The sequence below is a fragment of the Leptosomus discolor genome, chromosome 1 (genome assembly GCF_034619465.1).
Source record: "Leptosomus discolor isolate bLepDis1 chromosome 1, bLepDis1.hap2, whole genome shotgun sequence".
NCBI lineage: Eukaryota > Metazoa > Chordata > Aves > Leptosomiformes > Leptosomidae > Leptosomus > Leptosomus discolor.
Window position 1 is genome coordinate 162,614,637 of NC_141391.1, and position 18,561 is coordinate 162,633,197.

The 18,561-nt window shown below is 47.1% G+C and overlaps 1 protein-coding gene across 2 annotated transcripts in view; it reads left to right on the forward strand.

The window, feature by feature from the left end:
* The window catches only part of CACNA1I (calcium voltage-gated channel subunit alpha1 I), a 158,799-nt gene that overhangs the window by 95,978 nt on the left and 44,260 nt on the right, over positions 1-18,561 (forward strand). For both annotated transcript variants that reach the window (XM_086469345.1, XM_086469351.1), the window contains exons 5-7: positions 6,899-7,058; positions 9,299-9,614; positions 10,314-10,406. In XM_086469345.1, coding sequence (XP_086325471.1) covers positions 6,899-7,058; positions 9,299-9,614; positions 10,314-10,406 — 569 coding nt within the window. The remainder of the gene's footprint in view (positions 1-6,898; positions 7,059-9,298; positions 9,615-10,313; positions 10,407-18,561) is intronic.

Here is an 18,561-nt window from a genome sequence, read left to right on the forward strand (position 1 = left end):
GCTGGAAGCTGAGCCTGTTTCTCTGTAGGATTTACTGCAGGTCTCCAGCAAAGAAAGGCAATAACTACTTGTGGTGTGAGCCAGACCAGGGATCCATGGGACTTATTACTATATACTATGCTAAAGGGAATTATAATTTTCAAGGGTACCGACATTTCTGTATGCTAAGTCTCACTAGGAGGGGCCTATTTCCTTGACGTGCATATGACATTTGATGGGCAGGTAGGAAGGAAAGCTCTGAGGGATTCAGAATATCGAGGTTCAGCTCTGACTCTGGCACCTGAGCCTCCTTCAGCGGTGTGCTGAGCACTGTGGCTATGCAGCGCCCTGTGTTTCTCTTCTCATCTTTCCCCCAAGTAAAACAGCATGTCTTGGGTTTCATTTGTAGTCTTTTTTTGGTGGTTGTTTTAGCTGAGTGTGTTTTGGGGTGTGTTGTAAGTAGTGTATTTTTTCCTCTTTTTCCTTTTCTTTTTGATACTTATGTTGCCCTGATCTGATCCACCTAAGGTAGGCGTCTTGCTCTCAGAGTAAAAAGCAGTGAGGTCTGTGCTGGTCCCTGAATGCCAAGGGAATAGTTTCAACAGCCTTGGAGCAAGCTTGAAAGAGCTCTTTCTCTTACCTCATCACGCTTTAAGCCTACTCTGGAGAGCTCTGTTGTCCCAGCAGGGTGAAGCTCTGACCGAGAGTTTTTTCCTGGAGTGTTAGTCTCTCTTTTGGCTGCCTCAGGCTTAAACTGGGGAGTATTTTGAATGTAAGGACTGAGGACACTTAATGTTTGAATTTGGTTCAGTATCCTAAGGGAAGTCATTGCACTGAGGTGAGGCTTGACGTGCCCATGCTACTAAGAAAATGCACAACAAGTTTTTGTACCGGCTGAAGCTTTATATGTACTGGAAATGTGTTGCTTTGATAGTTTCTGTGGTGAAGCTGAGGAGTGGTGAAGATTTGGATAATTTGAGGTTAGGTCATCAACAGACTGAGTGAGGTGAGGTGTCTGAGCCAGTCAGAGATGCTAGAAAGCTTTGCTTGTTGGAAAGGCAAGAGTGGGGTGTTGGCGAGGAACTTAGTGGCACTCCTAAACTGTGGATCATGCTGACAACCTGCAAGTGCAAAGCCCCCAACCCTAAACGTATCCTACAAATGCACCAGGAACCTGACAGAGAGATCAATGGAAAGACTTTGCTTGCCTCTGAACGAGGCCTGTGTTTCACATTTGTGTTTGGGACAGCTTTTCCTTAGCAACAGAGCTGACTTAAGATTTCTCACTACCTTGTACTGTCAACTGGACCTGTTTTTCCATAGGATTCATTTAGTTCGGGTCAGCCCAGCCACCTTGACATGCTCTCTCTTGTATTGGTACAAAGCAGGGGGGGACGGTGTGCAATGTGAGTGAGGCTGGCTTTGCAGCTTGAGGAGAAGGCATCTGGAGCTGTACACCAGCTGTTCCAGCCGAGCTCCTCTTGTTTGCATGTGTGTTTGCAGAAGAGGCCTCAGTTAAGAGGAATGCAGCAAAGGGAAAAAGATCTGAGTGGCGAGGGAAGCTGTGGGTTATAATAAAGGTGAACTTGGCAGTGCATCTGCTGTTGCACACACAGCTGATTGTTTTCTCTTTGCAGTAGTTTGGCCCCACATCTTAGCTGATGTAAATAAATGCAATGTGTGAAATGACAGCTAAGCCTCGGATCGGCAAGAGATCAGCGAGGAGGGCACAAGTTGGAGCACCAGCTTGCACTGTGCACACAAACTGAGATTATTTTAACTACAGGGGTTGACTGCAAAAAAAGGTGCATCTCTCTGCTTTCTGCACAAATACAATCTATGTGCTGGAATGGTTCCTCAGTTCTGAAAATTCCCATAAAGGAATACACACAGGAAAATCCTGCCAACCCCACGGTAGCTGGGTGGGCTGCCATGTGTCCTGGGGCAGGGGAGGAAGGAAAGAAGGCACGCTTGGACAAGCGGCCTGGCTGAAAGACAGAATGACGCTTCCATCTCTGCGTTCTGCAAAATGTCCTGCCAGCTACAGTCACAAGTGCTGATGGGGAAGAGATTTGCTTTTGCTCCAGTTAAAATGACAATTGGTAGCTTGGCCCATGATGCAGATAAGATGGGTGCTGACAATTATGTTCTCTTCCATCTGTTTTACTCTAAGCAAGGGAAATAATGCCTCAAACTGCTATCTCCTTTTGACTCCACATACATTAGCTTTGTCCCTCGCTGTAGAGCTGGAGAGGACTCGAAAGCCTCAGAGGTGGGTGAGATATAAGAAACCAGAAAAAAAAGGGTTTCTCACCATCTCCTGAGCCAGTCCCCCCTTCAGTTCATGGGGTGATTAGTGCTAGGTAGTGAATCAGCTCAGCTGTTCGTCCTCACTCTTGGAAAGAGGCAGGCAGAGAGAAGGCAAAGCGCAGTGTGACGCCAAGCAGGAGCAGAGGGAGGTGGTGGTAAGCCACTGGGCACACCTGCACTGCACGGCTGGCTCCAGCTGCCTAGAGCTCACCTCCTCCCCAGCCCTGCTCACTGCCACCGCCACACTTTCCCCGGGGCTGGCACATGCTGGGCAATTCTGCTTAGCTGTGACAGCCAGGCTAATCAGGGTTGATGGCAAGTGTCTGGAGGGACCTGTGGTCACTGTAGCATCTGCAGGGTTTGTCAGGAACAGCCTCTGGATGCCGCCGAGGCAAGGCAAGAGGATTTGCTTTGCCTGAACCCAGGAGGGAGTTCAGTGACTTTGCTTCATCTTTTGGCTTTGCTCAGCCCTGTGCTTCCCTCTGACAGCTTGCTACCAAGCACTCCTCTCACCCTCCTGCTACTTCTCATCCCTGAGATGTACTTTACCTCTGATGCCCACTGCTGTGTTGGAGCAGTGAGCGCAACTCTGTTGTGCTCATGGCTTTGCTCCTGCAGGGTATCCTACCAGGAGTAGCCTTACTGGCGAGCTCCCATTGAGCACCCTTCCCCACTCCTTGCCTAAGGCCATGGGTGAGTAGCAGGGAAGCATTATCTGAGCATCATTTCGATGAGGATCCTTCCTTGGATGCCCACAGCTGATGCTGTTTCATTTCCTCCTTTGCCCTGGCCTCCTCATGAGGTGAGTGGGGAAGAGAAAAGGCCTTTCAGAGCCCACACCTGGCACTCATGAATATTTCATATTTCTAGCATTCCTTCCCCTTGAAGAGCAAAACCTTTTCATATTTGATGCCGCGGGAGCCTGTTTGGTTGCTGAATGTTGCTTCATTAATGTTTCCCTCCCTGTTTTTCCTCCAGATTGCCCAGCCCCTCTTCCTTTCTCTTCTCAGGGAACATCTTCTTTTTTCAAAGGCTGCTTCAGAAAAGGTCACTGTCGCTTTCATATTCCCTCCTTGCTGTGAGCCAGGACAATGGCAAAGGACAAACGGGGATGTGGGGAAAGGCAGCAGCAGGGAAGGAGGCTGGGAGACGTGCGCACGTATGCTGCAGAGCAGTGCAGAAACAGAGAGGAGATGTAGGCACAGTGAGAGAAAAGTAAAGGGGCAGAGGAGCAGGCAGAGGTGGTGGCAGGTAGGAAGGAAGCAGCAGCAGGACTTTGCCAAAGAAACAGCTTTTCCAGCACCTTCCAGAAGTTGTCGTGCCTTCTGCCCATTTCCATTGCCCTGTAGCTTCTTTAGAGACCTTGTTATCTCAGCCACCAGGGGCTGCAGTAAATCATCACCCTCTGTCCTTAGGCTTTTCAGCCTTTCTCCCTCTTTCCCCCACACCTTGTGAGTGCTTGAGGTACCAGGGACTGTTTGTGACCTGCTCCTAGTCAGGCTGTGCAGACCCCAAAACACACTGCTGTCTGGGTCCTGCCTGAGTGAGGCTCGTCCCCTCCTACCCATGAAAGTGTTCAGACACCTGGCAGTGAGGGTCCTTCCTTGGAGACCTGCAGCAGATGCCCTAGCATGGCTGCTGGACCAGCCTGTCCCTTCCTGGGTCCAGGGGACTGCAAAGCCCCGGCCGTGGACAGACCCACGCAGGGCTGCCGGCTCAGGAGGGGATGGAGAGGCTGTGAGTGCTTACGCCCAAAGCGCCCACAGAGGCTGGCAGAAGTGCAGGGGGACACTGCCAAAATGCAGAGGACAGGGTTAGGGACTCTGGCATGAGTATTGTAGGCAGTAGGGGAGGCTAACAATGGAGAGAACAAAGGTACCGAGCTTGTATTTACGTTGTGCCTTTCATCCATATAGAAGTAGCAGTTGAAGTACCTCCACTAGCAGAGTGAACTCAGCAGAGAAGGTGCATTTTATTGGAAACCTGATGCCTCTGGTGAAAAATGGGTTCCCAGAGTGATTGCTTTGTGATTTAGGGCAGGAAGCAAAAAAGGCTTTGAACAAAGTGGTGGATTTGTTTCAGAACTGGTTGGCCCCTAGGGAGAATTGCAATTGATGTTTGGATGGGCGTAGCTTCAGCATTCTTGCATTTGGAATAGCCAATCACATATCCACAGTCAGCATCAATGGGCAGAGAAGGATGACTGTTCAACTTGGAGATTTTTAAAAAAATAAAAATTGGGTTTCATTTGGACTTAGAAATGGAACCCCACCAATGCTGCAGTTCTTTGTGATGTGGAAAAGATGCCAAGCACTAGGGCCATCTACCTGGTAGCCACGTGCCTGACATGTGACCACTTGTCGGTTCTTGCGTTATGGGCCCAGGCACCCCAGAAGGCCTAGAATGAGGGCAATTGCTATGATCCTGGAGCTGTGGATAGTACAATCCTGTATCATCAGTAGCTGCTCTGAGGGTCAGGATGGAGAACGTGTATAAGCAGGCAGGATGTTTCCAAAGAAAAGGCAGGCAAGTTTTGCAAGTCACTTGTCTTCTCTTGGAACGTGGACAAAATCAATTTTTGCAAATTCTGACCCAACAAGCCTGCTGTCTGTAAAATTCTGGTGGGTATGTCTGTTCTATCTGTTCTGTGTTTCAGTATAAGGGCAGTCTCATTCTTCCCGTTACTTCTGTTCTGAAATGGAGCTAGCATCAATTGATCTGAAAAACATCACCCCCTCTTGCAGTGCTGCTGGCACATCTTCCTGTTGTCACTTGGCTTTCCCTAATGTACTGCCCAGGACAGTTTATGGGAACTACTGAGCTCGTGCTGTGAAGCTGCATTAATGTTGGGAACACGCTGCACTGCAGCAAGGGTGTATGGCCTTAAAGCCGAAGTGTTGTGCAGAGTGTTGCTCTGGAGCCTGGCAGGTCACAGGGACAGGCAGCAGGTCACTGTGGCTATGCTTTTGGGCTTTGTGCAGTGACAGATCAGAAAGCTATCAGTGACTCATGGCATGTCCACAATCCCCAGCGAGTGGCTGGAGCTGTGCCCCTGCACTGCTGAGTTACTGATGTGCTGTCTAGAAACTGCCTCAACTGCTGACTAGTGATACAGCTGGGCAGTCAGGCAAGCAGGGCTTAGCTGCTGCTTCACAGCCTGGCCTTAGAGCTAATGCCATCATTCCTTGTCCTTCACAATCCCATGTAGCCATCATTAAGCATCTTCTTCCCACATATCACCTACCCACAAATACCACTCCTGTCTCTTCCACCTCCATCTGTCCCCAAAATGTTCACTAAACCAGTCCTATGTCCCATGCCAGGCACCTTTCTCCCTCTCCCTTCTGTGGATGTGCAACCCACACCTACATGCCCCCCACTTCCCTCCCCTTTCTGCAGCGTGAGCAGCCCAGGGAATAGAGATAGAGCGTAATGCACAGCATCGTGTGGCTAATTACTTGACGCTGGGCACACAAGGGGGATTAACTTGTGCCTCAACGGGCTGTCAAAGAATCCTAATCTTCTCTTCCCCCTCCTCTTTTCCCTTCTGCTGCTATCTGAAGTAATGAACTGGTTATAAATACCTGATTAGCTAATTATTTGCTGGCCTACATGGAACATCTTCAGCGAAGGAACTCCCTGGGCTCTCAGGGGACGGACCTCCATGGTGGCAAGAAGAGACAACCGCATGAGGTGTGCGGAGTGCTAAAGGTGATAGGGTGATGCTCAGAAGGATTTCTAGACTTTTGCCATCCCCAGAGAGCACTGGAAAAGTCATTAGGTCCACGGAGAAACAAGCCTATCCTTACCCGTACTTGTGGCTGTGTGAGCTGAAGAGACGGGAGAAAAAAAAACAGAGAAATAATTAATTAGGTAATTAAAAAAAAAAAAAAGGTTTTTGAAAACATTTGCACTGGCCAGAGGTGCTGTGCTGACAGCATTTCACACTGTGCCTGCCACTTGTATGCTCCAGCCCTGTTGGGGAGGGAGGACTAGCTGAAAGAGGACAGTGTGTGGTCTCCATGGCTCTTCCCTGATACTGTCACTGACAAAAACAATTTATGCCAGTTTATATGTGCTGGAGGGATCCATCCCACTAGTCAGGTTGGCCTTGGTCCATCAAAGCAGTTCTTACAGGTTGCAGCATGCAGTTGTTGAACTGGGTTGACTTTCAGTCCAAGCTGTCAGGATGGGGCTGTTGAGCTGCCATGCACCTTTGGGACAGTTGTCACTCCATTGCCCTTCTGCAGGGAAGGGGGAGGGAGGGATATCAGTCAGATAGTTGATGGTACCAAAAGTCTCATTTCCTTTTCTTCTTGCTGCTGCAGATGGAGGCCTAGAGTTAAGAGATCATGGCATCACAGCAGCTCTGCTGACTGCTTGTCAGTAGAGGTTAGGACAAAAAAGGGTAACAATCATAAATCTAGCCTGGTTTGGGCAGTAATTAATTTCTGACGCTCTGCTTTTACCTTCATGTGGCTTTTTTTTTTTTTTTTTTGTATGTATGTGTCTCCTAAATTTTCCTTTCCTTCTCTTCCTTTTCTCCCTTTCTCTTTCTCTTACCCTCCATCCCACACTTGCTCCTTCTGGTTCTCTTCTCCCCCTGCAGGCATGCGCATCCTTGTGAACTTGCTCCTGGACACCTTGCCCATGCTGGGGAACGTCCTTCTTCTCTGCTTCTTTGTCTTCTTCATCTTCGGCATCATCGGGGTGCAGCTGTGGGCTGGGCTGCTCCGCAACCGCTGTTTCATGGAGGAGAACTTCACAATGTGAGTGCCTGGGAGACAGCGTCTCCTTCCTTTCTTCCAGGGTCATTTCTCTTTCCCCTTCCCTGTTCTCTTCTGCCCCCTGGCTCTCTGTGTATTGCTTACTCCAAATGGCTGTAGGGTGACGGCATGCAGAACATTGTCCACATCTTGCAGTGGAAAGGGAGAGAGGGCAAAGGCAGCTTTTTCAGTCTGTCTTCATGGTCCATAGATGTTTGGGCTTATTTTGATTTGTCCAAGGCACACATTAGCATAGCTGCCTCCTCCAGCCATGCCCAGGGATTCAAGATGTTGCCTCTACTCCCAGAAAGAGTTGAAGCTCTGAAACACCAGCCATACCGTCTTTCTCCTGAACTTGCTCCCTCTTCAAAAAGCAGCAACCAGAGGAGTCTTACAGAAAGCCATAGTGCTGCCTGATGCTTCCAGGGACATCTTCGGCACCTCTGAGATGGAGCTGAGGTCACTGTTTGGACAGTGGTGTGTTACCTCTGGAAGTTTCAGAAGGACACAGGGAAATTATTGGAAAACTTCAGGAGTAGAATTGCACATGGGAGGTGCCATGGGGAGGGGGTGGAGAGCTGTTGGGAGAGATGTCCCACAGCTGAGTTAGTAGAGTGAGAGCATCTGAAAGCAAAGAACGGCTGCTTGAATGGGACAAAAAAAAAACCACGGGGAAACATGGGCATAGCTCTGGCAAAGAGAGCTTGGAGCCACACAGCGGTCCATTACAGCTATCTGAGGTTTATTCAGGCGGTCAGGGAGGAGCCTGCAGAGCATGGCTCTGCTCCTCCCGGGAGGCAGTGGGGCAGAAATGGTCCTGCCTGCTGCAAATTCTCTGCTTACTCTTCCGGGGAGCAGAGCACCAGTTCCAGGGTGCAGCTCCTCCTGTTGACTTTCTGACTTTAGCAGATCTCAGGCTTTAAAACGTCTTCTTAAAACTGTATACTAATCCCAGGCGTTCTATCACTTTAGACTGCTTAAAAAACCCTAAAGCTGTAGATCAATTTAGACTGATTAAACAATTCTGAAGCTTTAGATCACCTCAAATTGGAAAAAAAAAAGTGTGAAAATACAATCTGCAGAACAGCAGCAGGGTTGGAGAGTAGGAGCTGCTTAAAGCAGCCGTTTACTTTGTTTATATATTCTTTGGGGAAAAACGAATGTTTAGGATGGTTGTTCTTTATGTAAATCAGGGGTAGTACTACTTTAATGAGTGTAATTACATCCATGCAGAGTTGACGTAACTGGGAAGTGAATTGAGGCCACAGTACTCACAGCAAAGTGACAGATACTAGAAAATCTTTGGCTGACCATTACTAGAGAAATTAATTCTGCAGGCACCCAGTTCACTAATGATGTGGATGTGTCACAACAGATCTTCATGGTTTAGTCCCGCTTAGTTTGGAATCAGAGATCTTATTTTCTTTTTCATCGACACCTGTCCTCTTACAGTGACACTTAGTGAAAAAGTCTGCATTCATGCAACATGAAAGTTGTGTACTGTAGCACTGCAAGAAGTGTACCAGATAAAGTTTAATGGAAAATTTTAAATCTCCGCCTTTCGCTTTCCTGATCATTAGCTCATCTCCAGCTAGGCAAGCATAGATGATTTTAATTATTCATGCATTTGGAAGGTGCTTGCATTATTTGGAAAAAAGCACACGAACTTGTCATGAAACATTGCACCCATAATGCCAACTGTCAAGGAGGAGTCAAAGTTAAGGTTAAGTCAATTTTAACTTTGCATTTCCTGATTTTAAGGCTTAGCTATGCAATCTTAATTATGCATGAATTAGAATTTTTTTTTTTTTTAGAAGTACAGAAGGTTCGCTGCCAAATGTTATAAAACATGTCCATCAATGGTTACATACATGAGTACATCACAGGAAAGCCTGATGAACTTCTTTAATATCACTGCATCTGATTTAGCTTTGATGCTAATAGGGAGAGTGATCAAAATGCAAATCTTTGCATTCCGGTTTTTCTTCATCTCCGTGAAAGCAGATTGTGTAATTTGGCTTGGGGTGGTCTGATGGCAGGTGAAGCTCTGAAAACTGGGGACTGACCCTGGAAATTTCCTGTTTTCCAGGAGCCCTGTCTTACCTCCTTTTGAGGCAATAAACCTGGAAATTCCTTACCTAGTGCAGTCCCTATGTCAGGATGAGAACTCTCAGCTTCACCAGTGTTGCTGATGGGAAACTGTTACAGGAACTTTATGACTGTGGTTTTTTTTATTCTTGCAGACAAGGTGACATTGTCCTGCCCCCTTATTACCAACCTGAGGAAGATGATGAGATGCCGTTTATTTGCTCACTGTCAGGAGATAATGGAATTATGGGCTGTCATGAGATACCCCCACTGAAGGAGCGGGGCCATGAATGTTGTTTGGATAAGGACGATTATTATTACTACAACTCAGTCCGGCAAGAGTTCAACATCAGTGGCATGTGTGTGAACTGGAACCAGTACTACAACGTGTGCCGTACAGGCAACGCCAACCCGCACAAGGGTGCCATCAACTTTGACAACATTGGGTATGCCTGGATTGTGATATTTCAGGTAAGACTGAGTTAACCTTCTAGCAAAGCTCAAGCTCTTTTTCTTTTTCCAACTCAATGTTTCTGTGCTCCTGTGATGGTTTCTGCAGGGTGTGATACACCTGCAGAGAGAAAAGGGCCTTGTAACTACTCTGGAAAGAGAGATACAGCTCACACCATGAATGGTGTTCCTGAAGATGAGGAGGGACATAGAGCTGTTACAGGCCATTGCTGAAATGAGCTGCATCCTTCAGGCTGATTTGTACCAGTTTTTGCTTCAATCCAGATCACTATAGCAAAGGAGTCTTTTCTTTTTTTTTTTTTTTTTTTTTTTTTAAATTCCCAGAACACGTTGCAGATGGAAGCTAAAATCCATGCCTTTGCTTTTTTATTTTCTGCTGGCTGTACATGGTGTCCAGTCCAAGGGGCACAGAAACCTGCTGGGGGTTTTCCCCTGCTGTGATCCAGGGAAATTAACTATTTTAATGAAATATTCCTGCTGTGGGCTAGCATGATCTCACAGGCTTTGACAGTATGCCAGTGTCACAAAGCAGTACCATGCTGATTTCCTGGATTGAAAATTTGGCCTCATTGAAATGAATCGTCGTTTCTCACCTTCCTTGGGTTGCAACAGCCCTGCCACTATCTGCCTATATAAACTGAGGAGTGAACTCTGGAAGCCCACTTCCCTCCTGTTTCTCTTTGTTGTTTGTCTTTGCAGGTGATCACACTGGAAGGGTGGGTGGAGATCATGTACTACGTGATGGATGCCCATTCCTTCTACAATTTTATCTACTTTATCTTGCTGATAATCGTAAGTACAAGACTTGATGACTGTCAACATTGCAAGCTAAGAGCCTACAAAAAATAGATGTTAGGTCAACACAGATACTGGGGAAGCAAACTACTTTACCTGGATTTCTTCTAGGAATCTCAGGAACCCAGCTAGTTGATTTTCAGCAAGAGGTGGTGGCAGGATCACATAGTTGTCAGGCAGGTTATTCTCTTTCACTCAAAAACTATGTTCAGTATTGATTTCTAGAGATATACTTACCCAGTGTAGGATAATGTTCTCATCTGCAGATCTTCGTCATAGAATCATAGAATGGTTTGGATTGGAAGACACCTTAAAGATCATCTAGTTCCAACCCCCTGCCATGGTCAAGGACACCTTCCTGTAGAGTAGGTTGCTCAAAGCCCCATCCAGCCTGGCCTTGAACACTGCCAGGGAGGGGGCAGCCACAGCTTTTCTGGGCAACTTGTTCCAGTGCTTCACCACCCTCACAGTAAAGTATTTTTTCCTAATAGCTAATCTAAATCTACCCTCTTTCAGTTTGAAACTGTTACACCTCATCCTATCACTGCACTCCTTGATAAAGAGTCCATCCCCACCTTCCCTGCAGGCCCCCTTTAAGCACTGGAAGGCCGCTATAAGGTCTCCCTGGAGCCTTCTCTTCTCTAGGCTGAACAACCCCAACTCTTTCAGCCTGTTCTCACAGCGGGGTTGCTCCAGCCCCATGATCATCTTCATGGCTCTCCTCTGGACCCATTTGAGCAGGTCCATGTCTTTCTAGTTCTGGGGGCACCGGAGCTGGACGCAGCACTACAGGAGGTGTCTCACTAGAGCAGAGTAGAGGGGGAGAATCATCTCCCTCGACCTGCTGGCCACACTTCTTTTGATACAGCCTAGGATGCAATTGGCTTTCTGGGCCGTGAGAGCACACTGCTGGGTCATATTCAGTTTTTCATCCACCAACTCCCCCAGGCCCTTCTCCTCAGGGCTGCTCTCAACCCACTCCTTGCCCAGCTTGTATTTGTGCTTGGCACTGCCCCAACCCAGGTGCAGGACCTTGCACTTGGCTTTGTTAAACTTTGAGGTTTGCACGGGGCCATCTCTCCAGGCTGTCCTGGTCCCTCTGGATGGCCTCCCTTCCCTCCAGCGTGTCAACCGCACCACACAGCTTGGTGTCATTGGCAAACTTGGTGAGGGTGCACTCAATCTCGCTGTACATGTCACTGGCAAAGATGTTAAACAGCATCCATCCCAATACCAACCCCTGCAGAATGCCACTTGTCACTGGTCTTCACTCAGACATGGAGCCACTGACTGTAACTCTTTGAGTGCAGCCACCCAGCCAATTCTTTATCCACAAAGTGGTCCATCCATCAAATCCATGTCTCCAATTTTGAGACAAGGATGTCATGCAGGACAGTGTCGAATGCTTTGCACAAGTCTAGGTAGATGACATCAGTTGCCCTTCCCTTGTCCACCAATGCTGCAACCCCATCATAGAAGGCCACCAGATTTCTCAGACACTGTTTGCCCTTGGTGAAGCCTTATTGGCTCTTACCGATCACCTCCTTATTTTCCATGTGCCCTAGCATAGTTTACAGGAGGATCCACTCCATGATCTTCCCAGGTATAGACGTAAGACTGACTGGTCTGTAGTTCCCCGGGTCTTCCTTTTTTCCCTTTTTAAAAATGGGCATTATGTTTCCCTTTTTCCAGTCAGTGGGAACTTCACTGAACTGCCATGACTTCTCAAGTATGACAGATAGTGGCTTACCAACTTCATCTGCCAGTTCCCACAGGACACATGGATGTAGCTCATCAGGTTCCATGGACTTGTACACCTTCGTGTTCCTTAGTTGGTCTCAAATCTGATCTTCTCCTACAGTGGGCAGTTCTTCATTCTCCCAGTCCCTGCCTTTGCCTTCTGCAACTTGGACGGTGTGGCTGGAGTACTTGCCAGTGAAGCCTGAGGCAAAAAAGTCGCTGTGTACCTGAGCCTTCTCCATATTCCGGGTAACCAGGTCTCCCGTTTCCTTCTGGAGAGGGCCCACATTTTCCCCAGTCCCCCTTTTATCACAAATGTACCTATAGAAGTTTTTCTTGTTGCCCTTGATGACCCTGGACAGATTTAATTCGATCAGGGTTTTGGCATTCCCCACCTGATCCCTGGCTGCTTGGACAACTTCTCTATATTCCTCCCAGGGTACCTGTCCTTGCTTCCACCCTCTGTAGGCTCCCTTTTTGTGTTTGTCCAGGATCAACTTGTTCATCCACACAGGCCTCCTAGCGTTTTTGCCTGACTTCCTCTTTGTTGGGATGCATGGGTCCTGAGCTTGGAGGAGGTGATCCTTGAATATTAAACAGCTTTCTTGGGCCCATCTTCCCTCCAAGGATGTATCCCATGGTACTCTACCAAGCAGGTCCCTGAAAAGATCAAAGTCTGCTCTCCTGAAGTCTAGGGTAGCGAGCCTGCTGTGTGCCTTCCTCACTGCCCTGAGGATCTTGAACTCCACCATTTCATGGTCACTGCAGCCAACGCTTCCCTGGAGTTTCACATTTCCCACCAGCCCCTCCTTGTTGGTGAGAACAAGGTCTGGCATGGCACCTCTCCTCGTTGGCTACTCTATCACTTGGAGAAGGAAGTTATCATCAACACATTCCAGGAACCCCTTGGATTGCTTATGCCCTGCTGTATGGTCCCCCCAGCAGATACTGAGGTGGTTGAAGTCCCCCATGAGGACCAGGGCTGATCTTGTCTCAGAGTAAATTTCCCAAACTAGTAGGCCCAAAAGCACAGAAAACCATTTCTGTGTCTACCCTCTCACTTGGTCTCTTTATAAATTTTAAGCTCTTGAGTTGTTCCTGAGCCATGTTTTGTGGCTTTTGGCTGCACCTGGATTTCTCAGATTCAGATTTTGTCAGATTCAGGGTCTGTCACACTGAATTACTTCCTCACTATGAAAGAAAAGGATCTGCTGCTCCGAAAGTGTCAGCAGTCCAACATAAATTGGCTGTATGAGATCACTTGTGGCTGGTGGGGATGGAAAGAGAGAAGTGTATCTGTGATGAGAACTTAATAAGCAGTTTCTAAGCCCCATAGATTTATACAAGTGAAGTTTGAAGGTTATTTTGCTGTAAGGACGTTTGTTGTCAGTGCCTGGGAAGAGAGGTTAGAAATGTGGTGCCATTGCCTATTCCATTTCTCAAGCCTCCTGCATGTAAATGCATTTTCTTGAAGGGAATATCCTGTTTCTAACAAGGAAGATTTTTTTTTAAATGAAGGGTCTTGCATTTTTCCCACATGGGAAACAAAGTCAAGAGTAGAAGGGAAAGACATAGGATGGATTATGGGAAGTATTAAATCTGTACACAGTAGGTGCAATTTAGTTCCAGATCGCTTAGCCAGTAAGGAACTCAGCACGTATTTCCAAGGCCTACATGCATTTGGATGGACTAGTGAATGGACCTGACTAAGACTCTGCTCTTCACCTACTACTTGTCCTACATCACCATGCCCTCCTAGAAATAGGATCTCTAGAAGCAGTCTCCCAGTAACATTAGCAGACTCACCTGGCACAGGACCTAGTTTAAATTGAAATTCACATGCAGTGACCTGAGAACAAACAAACCTTAATCCAGTTTCTGGTAGAAATTATGTAGCCTGTACATATGGGGAGTGGCACAAAAAAGATCTATTGGTCCATTCAGGTCAGAGAACTTACAAAAAAAGCTGAATCTTCATGGTATCCTTGATTTCTCCCTGCCTTCTGGCCTACCATTGCAAGGGAAAGATGAGGAGGGAAAAACAGAAAGATGACCTACTCCCTGTGGGCTGAAGCATGAGCCAGGACAGCAGAGGTGAAATACACCTTAAGGAATACTGCTTTTTCTTTGAGGCTGGAGTGTCCCAAGGAGAGGCAGCGTAGAGGTATGATCGGACAGGATGGAGGGGAGTTCCCCCCAGCTCTGTTCCCAGAGGTAAACTGAACATCCACTGCTTTTTGTGAGTTCAGAAAACAATGATTTCAAATAAAGTTTGTTCAGATCTCCCACCATGCAATAGATATTTAGTACCTACTCACATTTTCACTTTGAGCAGCATGGCCAGGATACCCAGATTTGCACAATGTGCAGTTTGGCACAGAATTTACTCCTTGCCTCAGACAGTCTCTCCCAAAGCCAGGAATTACTGTGCAGAATCAGTGTTTAACTATTAGGGTGGGCATGCCCATCTCCTGTGTGTCAGTTCCAAAAGCTGCCCCTCACCCCCTGCTGCAAACTACATACATTCTGTCAGCACATTTTTGGTTTCTAAGCAGGAGCATCCTTCTAGTGCTGGTTTACCTCATGTGGATTCCCAGTGATTCAAACTTTGTCTCTGAATTTGCAGGTGCTGAAAACCCTCAATTAAACACTCCACCTAAGATTTTACTGCAGAGTGTCATTGACATTTCTAGACACTCCCTCCTCATTTGCAGAAGCCATGTAGGTCTATTTCCATCAAACACAGGAGCACATGAACCTCAGCTTACTCTGGGGACTGCTCAGAGCAAAGGAGCCGTATGCTAGATGGGATATTTCCTTTGCCTTTCATGGAGTTACACCAACAAAGTATTTAGCCTTTCTGTTGCCTTCTTTGCATGTGTAACACATCTTTTGCAGCACATAGCAGCACCATAGTGTGAACTTGCTATCACTTGGTTTCATTTTCCATCTGAGTCTTCCTATAGAAATGATGATCCCTCTTTGAGTCTCATGAACCACGGTCCTTCCAGCCTTTATCTTTCCCTTTTTCTCCATGGTTGAAAGGCCTGGGTTTCTAAGCAGGTTTGCTCTGACTCTTTGCTTTTCCACATACATCCTAGCCGTGGCTTGAACTTATTCTTCTGGGGCCAGATCTCCACAGCCTCTTCTTTAGAGCTTTCATCCATGACTATGTCTTCCCTCACAGAGACACCTTCACACACCTACATAAGGGCATTACCTGCTACTGCTCATCTGGCAGGAAGAAGGCTCCACCACCTGGACATATTCCCAGCGCGGTTAGGACTTCTGTATAGATGTGCTTCCTTGAGGGGAAGAGTGGTGGCTGACCCTGGCCCTCAGAGTGGCCTTGCAGAACAACCTGGTAAAAGCATTTTACATATTCAGCAAACTGTAAATAGCTTCCCCCTCTGCCAGAGATCAGGGAGGTGATGTGAAGGAAGGTCTGCTTTCACCTCTCGGGTCAGTGTTTCATTTGGGTATTTCTGCTTGAAGTCCAGCTGTCTTTTTGTCACCTCTCCAGCTACTTGGTCACTGGTGTGGCTCCTGGACTAGAGAAAGCTCTTCTGAACTCTCAGATTCCACATTGCAGTGCTCAGTGGCCTTCTTGAAGTGCACTGTGCTTACACACATGGGCTTCAAAAGACAAGCTGGATACCAAGACATAAGCAATAAAAATAATGGGCAAGTCAACATCTCTAGCACTAGTCAGATTGCATTAGATATTGCAGAGGCAAGGATCAAACCTTGGGCTGAACAAGGCCAGGATCCGCTTAATCAAACTACAGCTCAGTCTCCGGGCTGAACGGGACTCCTGTGTTGGGGCTCTGAATCAACCGTCTCCTTCTGCCTCTGTCAGATGCTTTGTCTGACTCCACGTCAGACACGTTTGGTCTCCCCGCTCAGCTGGCTGAGATGGATCACTCAATTATGAGCCATCTGGGACCCTTCCTGTCCTTCTGCTAGCTGGGAGACAGTGTCAAGCTCAGCAGAGCCTTAGAGTTTGTGGACTTGTCTGTCATCTTAAGGATTGAGCAAGCTAATTTTTTTCGCATTTGATCTTCCTAGCTAAGAGGTTTAAGGATTGGGGGTTAGTTGCAATATCCAGTCCTTTCACTTCTGCCCTTTTTGGTCATCTGGTGGGAGATCACAGCAAGTGGTGCCTGTGAGGACAGTGCTTGGTGGTGTGAAACTTGAACGCCCTTCCAGATTCAACCCCAGGCTGACAGTGTGACCCTGCTGAGGGCATCTTGTTGCCCTCAGCTCCTCTGCTTGTAGCCTAGAGAGAAGGTGTTGCAAGTCTTAATTGCTTGTGGTTTGTGGAGTTGTTGGAAGTTGCAAAGTACCTGACAGTGCCACAATTAGGGTTTCAGAAATGCATGCACAGCTGATGTCTAGCTCCCAACCATGCTAACTCTGAGCGAGCTGAGGGAGGTAACTGAATGGGCAAGCCCGTGTGTGAGTGTCGTGTGATGCTGAGGGGAAAGAGGGCAGGAGAGTGCACTGGAGAAGAATTTGGATTCCCAGTCATACTCTCATCGGTGAAAACATGCAAGGCATCATGAACTACGGGAAATCTTGGGGGAAGGTGAAAGAATCTGAATGAGGCATCGTTTTAATTTTCAAGGCCACATACAGAAGCCAAAGGAAAAATAGGCTGAAATATGGGTGGGAGGAGAGGCAAGAGAAGGGTTCAGTGATGAAGGGAAACAGAATTAGAACAGCTTTGAAGGGTGCTGAGAGGAGGAGAATAAAAGCCATTTATTTTGAGGTGGTTTACTGTCCTTACGTGGTATCTGGTTGACAAGGGCTTTGTCTTTCAAAGGGTTATTCAGATACTAACAGGGACACCTCCCCTTTGCAAAACTGAGAGCCACTATCTTGAGCCTCTGGACAGAGCTGCTGGGCACCTGTGTGTAAGAGAAAGAGACAACCAAGGGGCAAGCTGGTGAGGGAGTAGCAAGAGCTGTGCGCTGAGGGGAAGGCTGTTTGGATAGACAAAACAAGCTGGAGTACTTGCTGAAAAAACCTCCCCCTTTTCCATGCACAACGACTGGAGTCAGGTTATCACCACCTTTGCTTGCCCCTGTCCCCTTTGCTGGAAGGTTTCTATAGAGGAGGACACAGGTGTGACAAAAAGGGCAGGACTGGATCCAGCTCTGTCAGAGCTATTTGCTTGGAAAGGAGAGACAGGGAGGCGAGACTGGGTCCTGTGTGGATTTGTACAGGAGAAACACAGTGCAAGGATGTCCCTTAGCAGGGATGCTCCCTGGTCCAGTGGAAGCAGAAATCTTGAGCTGATGCTTCCTCTCCTCCCAAGCGCTGCCCCGCAGAGTCCGTGTCAGAGCAGTGCAGACATTGGTCATTGTTCAGACATCAGACTCTGTGTTTTTTCAATGCCATGTTGCCACAGAGCTCTACAGGGAGTAGACAACAATCAAGGCATCATAGCTTTTGACCATGGTTTTGAACATGGCTACCAGCCTTTTTATGTATGAAATTATCATCATTTTGAAGGCCAGGTTTTATCCTAAGTGTAATGGATAGACTTCCTGGTGGAGATTCATGTGTAATTTCATAGTATGTAACACTGAGAGCGAGATTTTTACCTCCAGATCTCTCAGCACCAAGAAATATTTGCTCCGTTTTGCAGACAGGAAAACTGAGGCAAAGAAAGCTTAAAGGGGCCATGCAAACGTGGAAAATAAGCCTGGTAGACTTGTTGGCTTCTGTATGGAGAATGGGAAGAACTCGTGCATTTTTTTGTTGTTGTTGTTGTTTGTAAGAAATCGGGGGAGTAGGTTATGGTTGGTTTTGTATTTGACATAGAAAGCCTACCTAGGCTGGAGGACAAGTAAAGTAAGAACTAATATAATATGTGTAGTATCAGAAGAATCAGAAGAATAGAAAACAAGCAAGGAAGCAAGTTTTGCCAGAATATTTAGTGTCCTTCTCAAAGCCATTAGTTTTTGTAAAATCCTCGTTGGTTTCAAGAGCTCATTCATTTCAGCAAAGTGCAATCTCCCTGTATGGTGAATTAAGGTGTAAATGGTAAAAATAAATAAAATGATCTGAGAATACTGACATATTCTCCAAGAGCTGAAGACCATAAATTACGGTGCATGATTTTTCTGGTAGTGAAAGAGCAAGCAGAGGAGAAAGCAACCGAACTACCTAACTGGTCCTCTGTCTCCCACCTTCTTTTTAACACCAAAGAGAGGGAAAAAAAAAGTCCAGTTTTCATCAAACTTGTTGCAGGTAACTTCTAAGTGACTTGCTAAAGGTCCCAAAGCCTTCCAAAAGAGCTAAAAGTTTGGCCTGTGTTTCCTGAATTTCAGTTCAGAGCTCTAAATTCTGCATGGAAATGACATCCACTGAGTTCTCAAAAACAAGCTCAGCCAGCGCTGGCTTT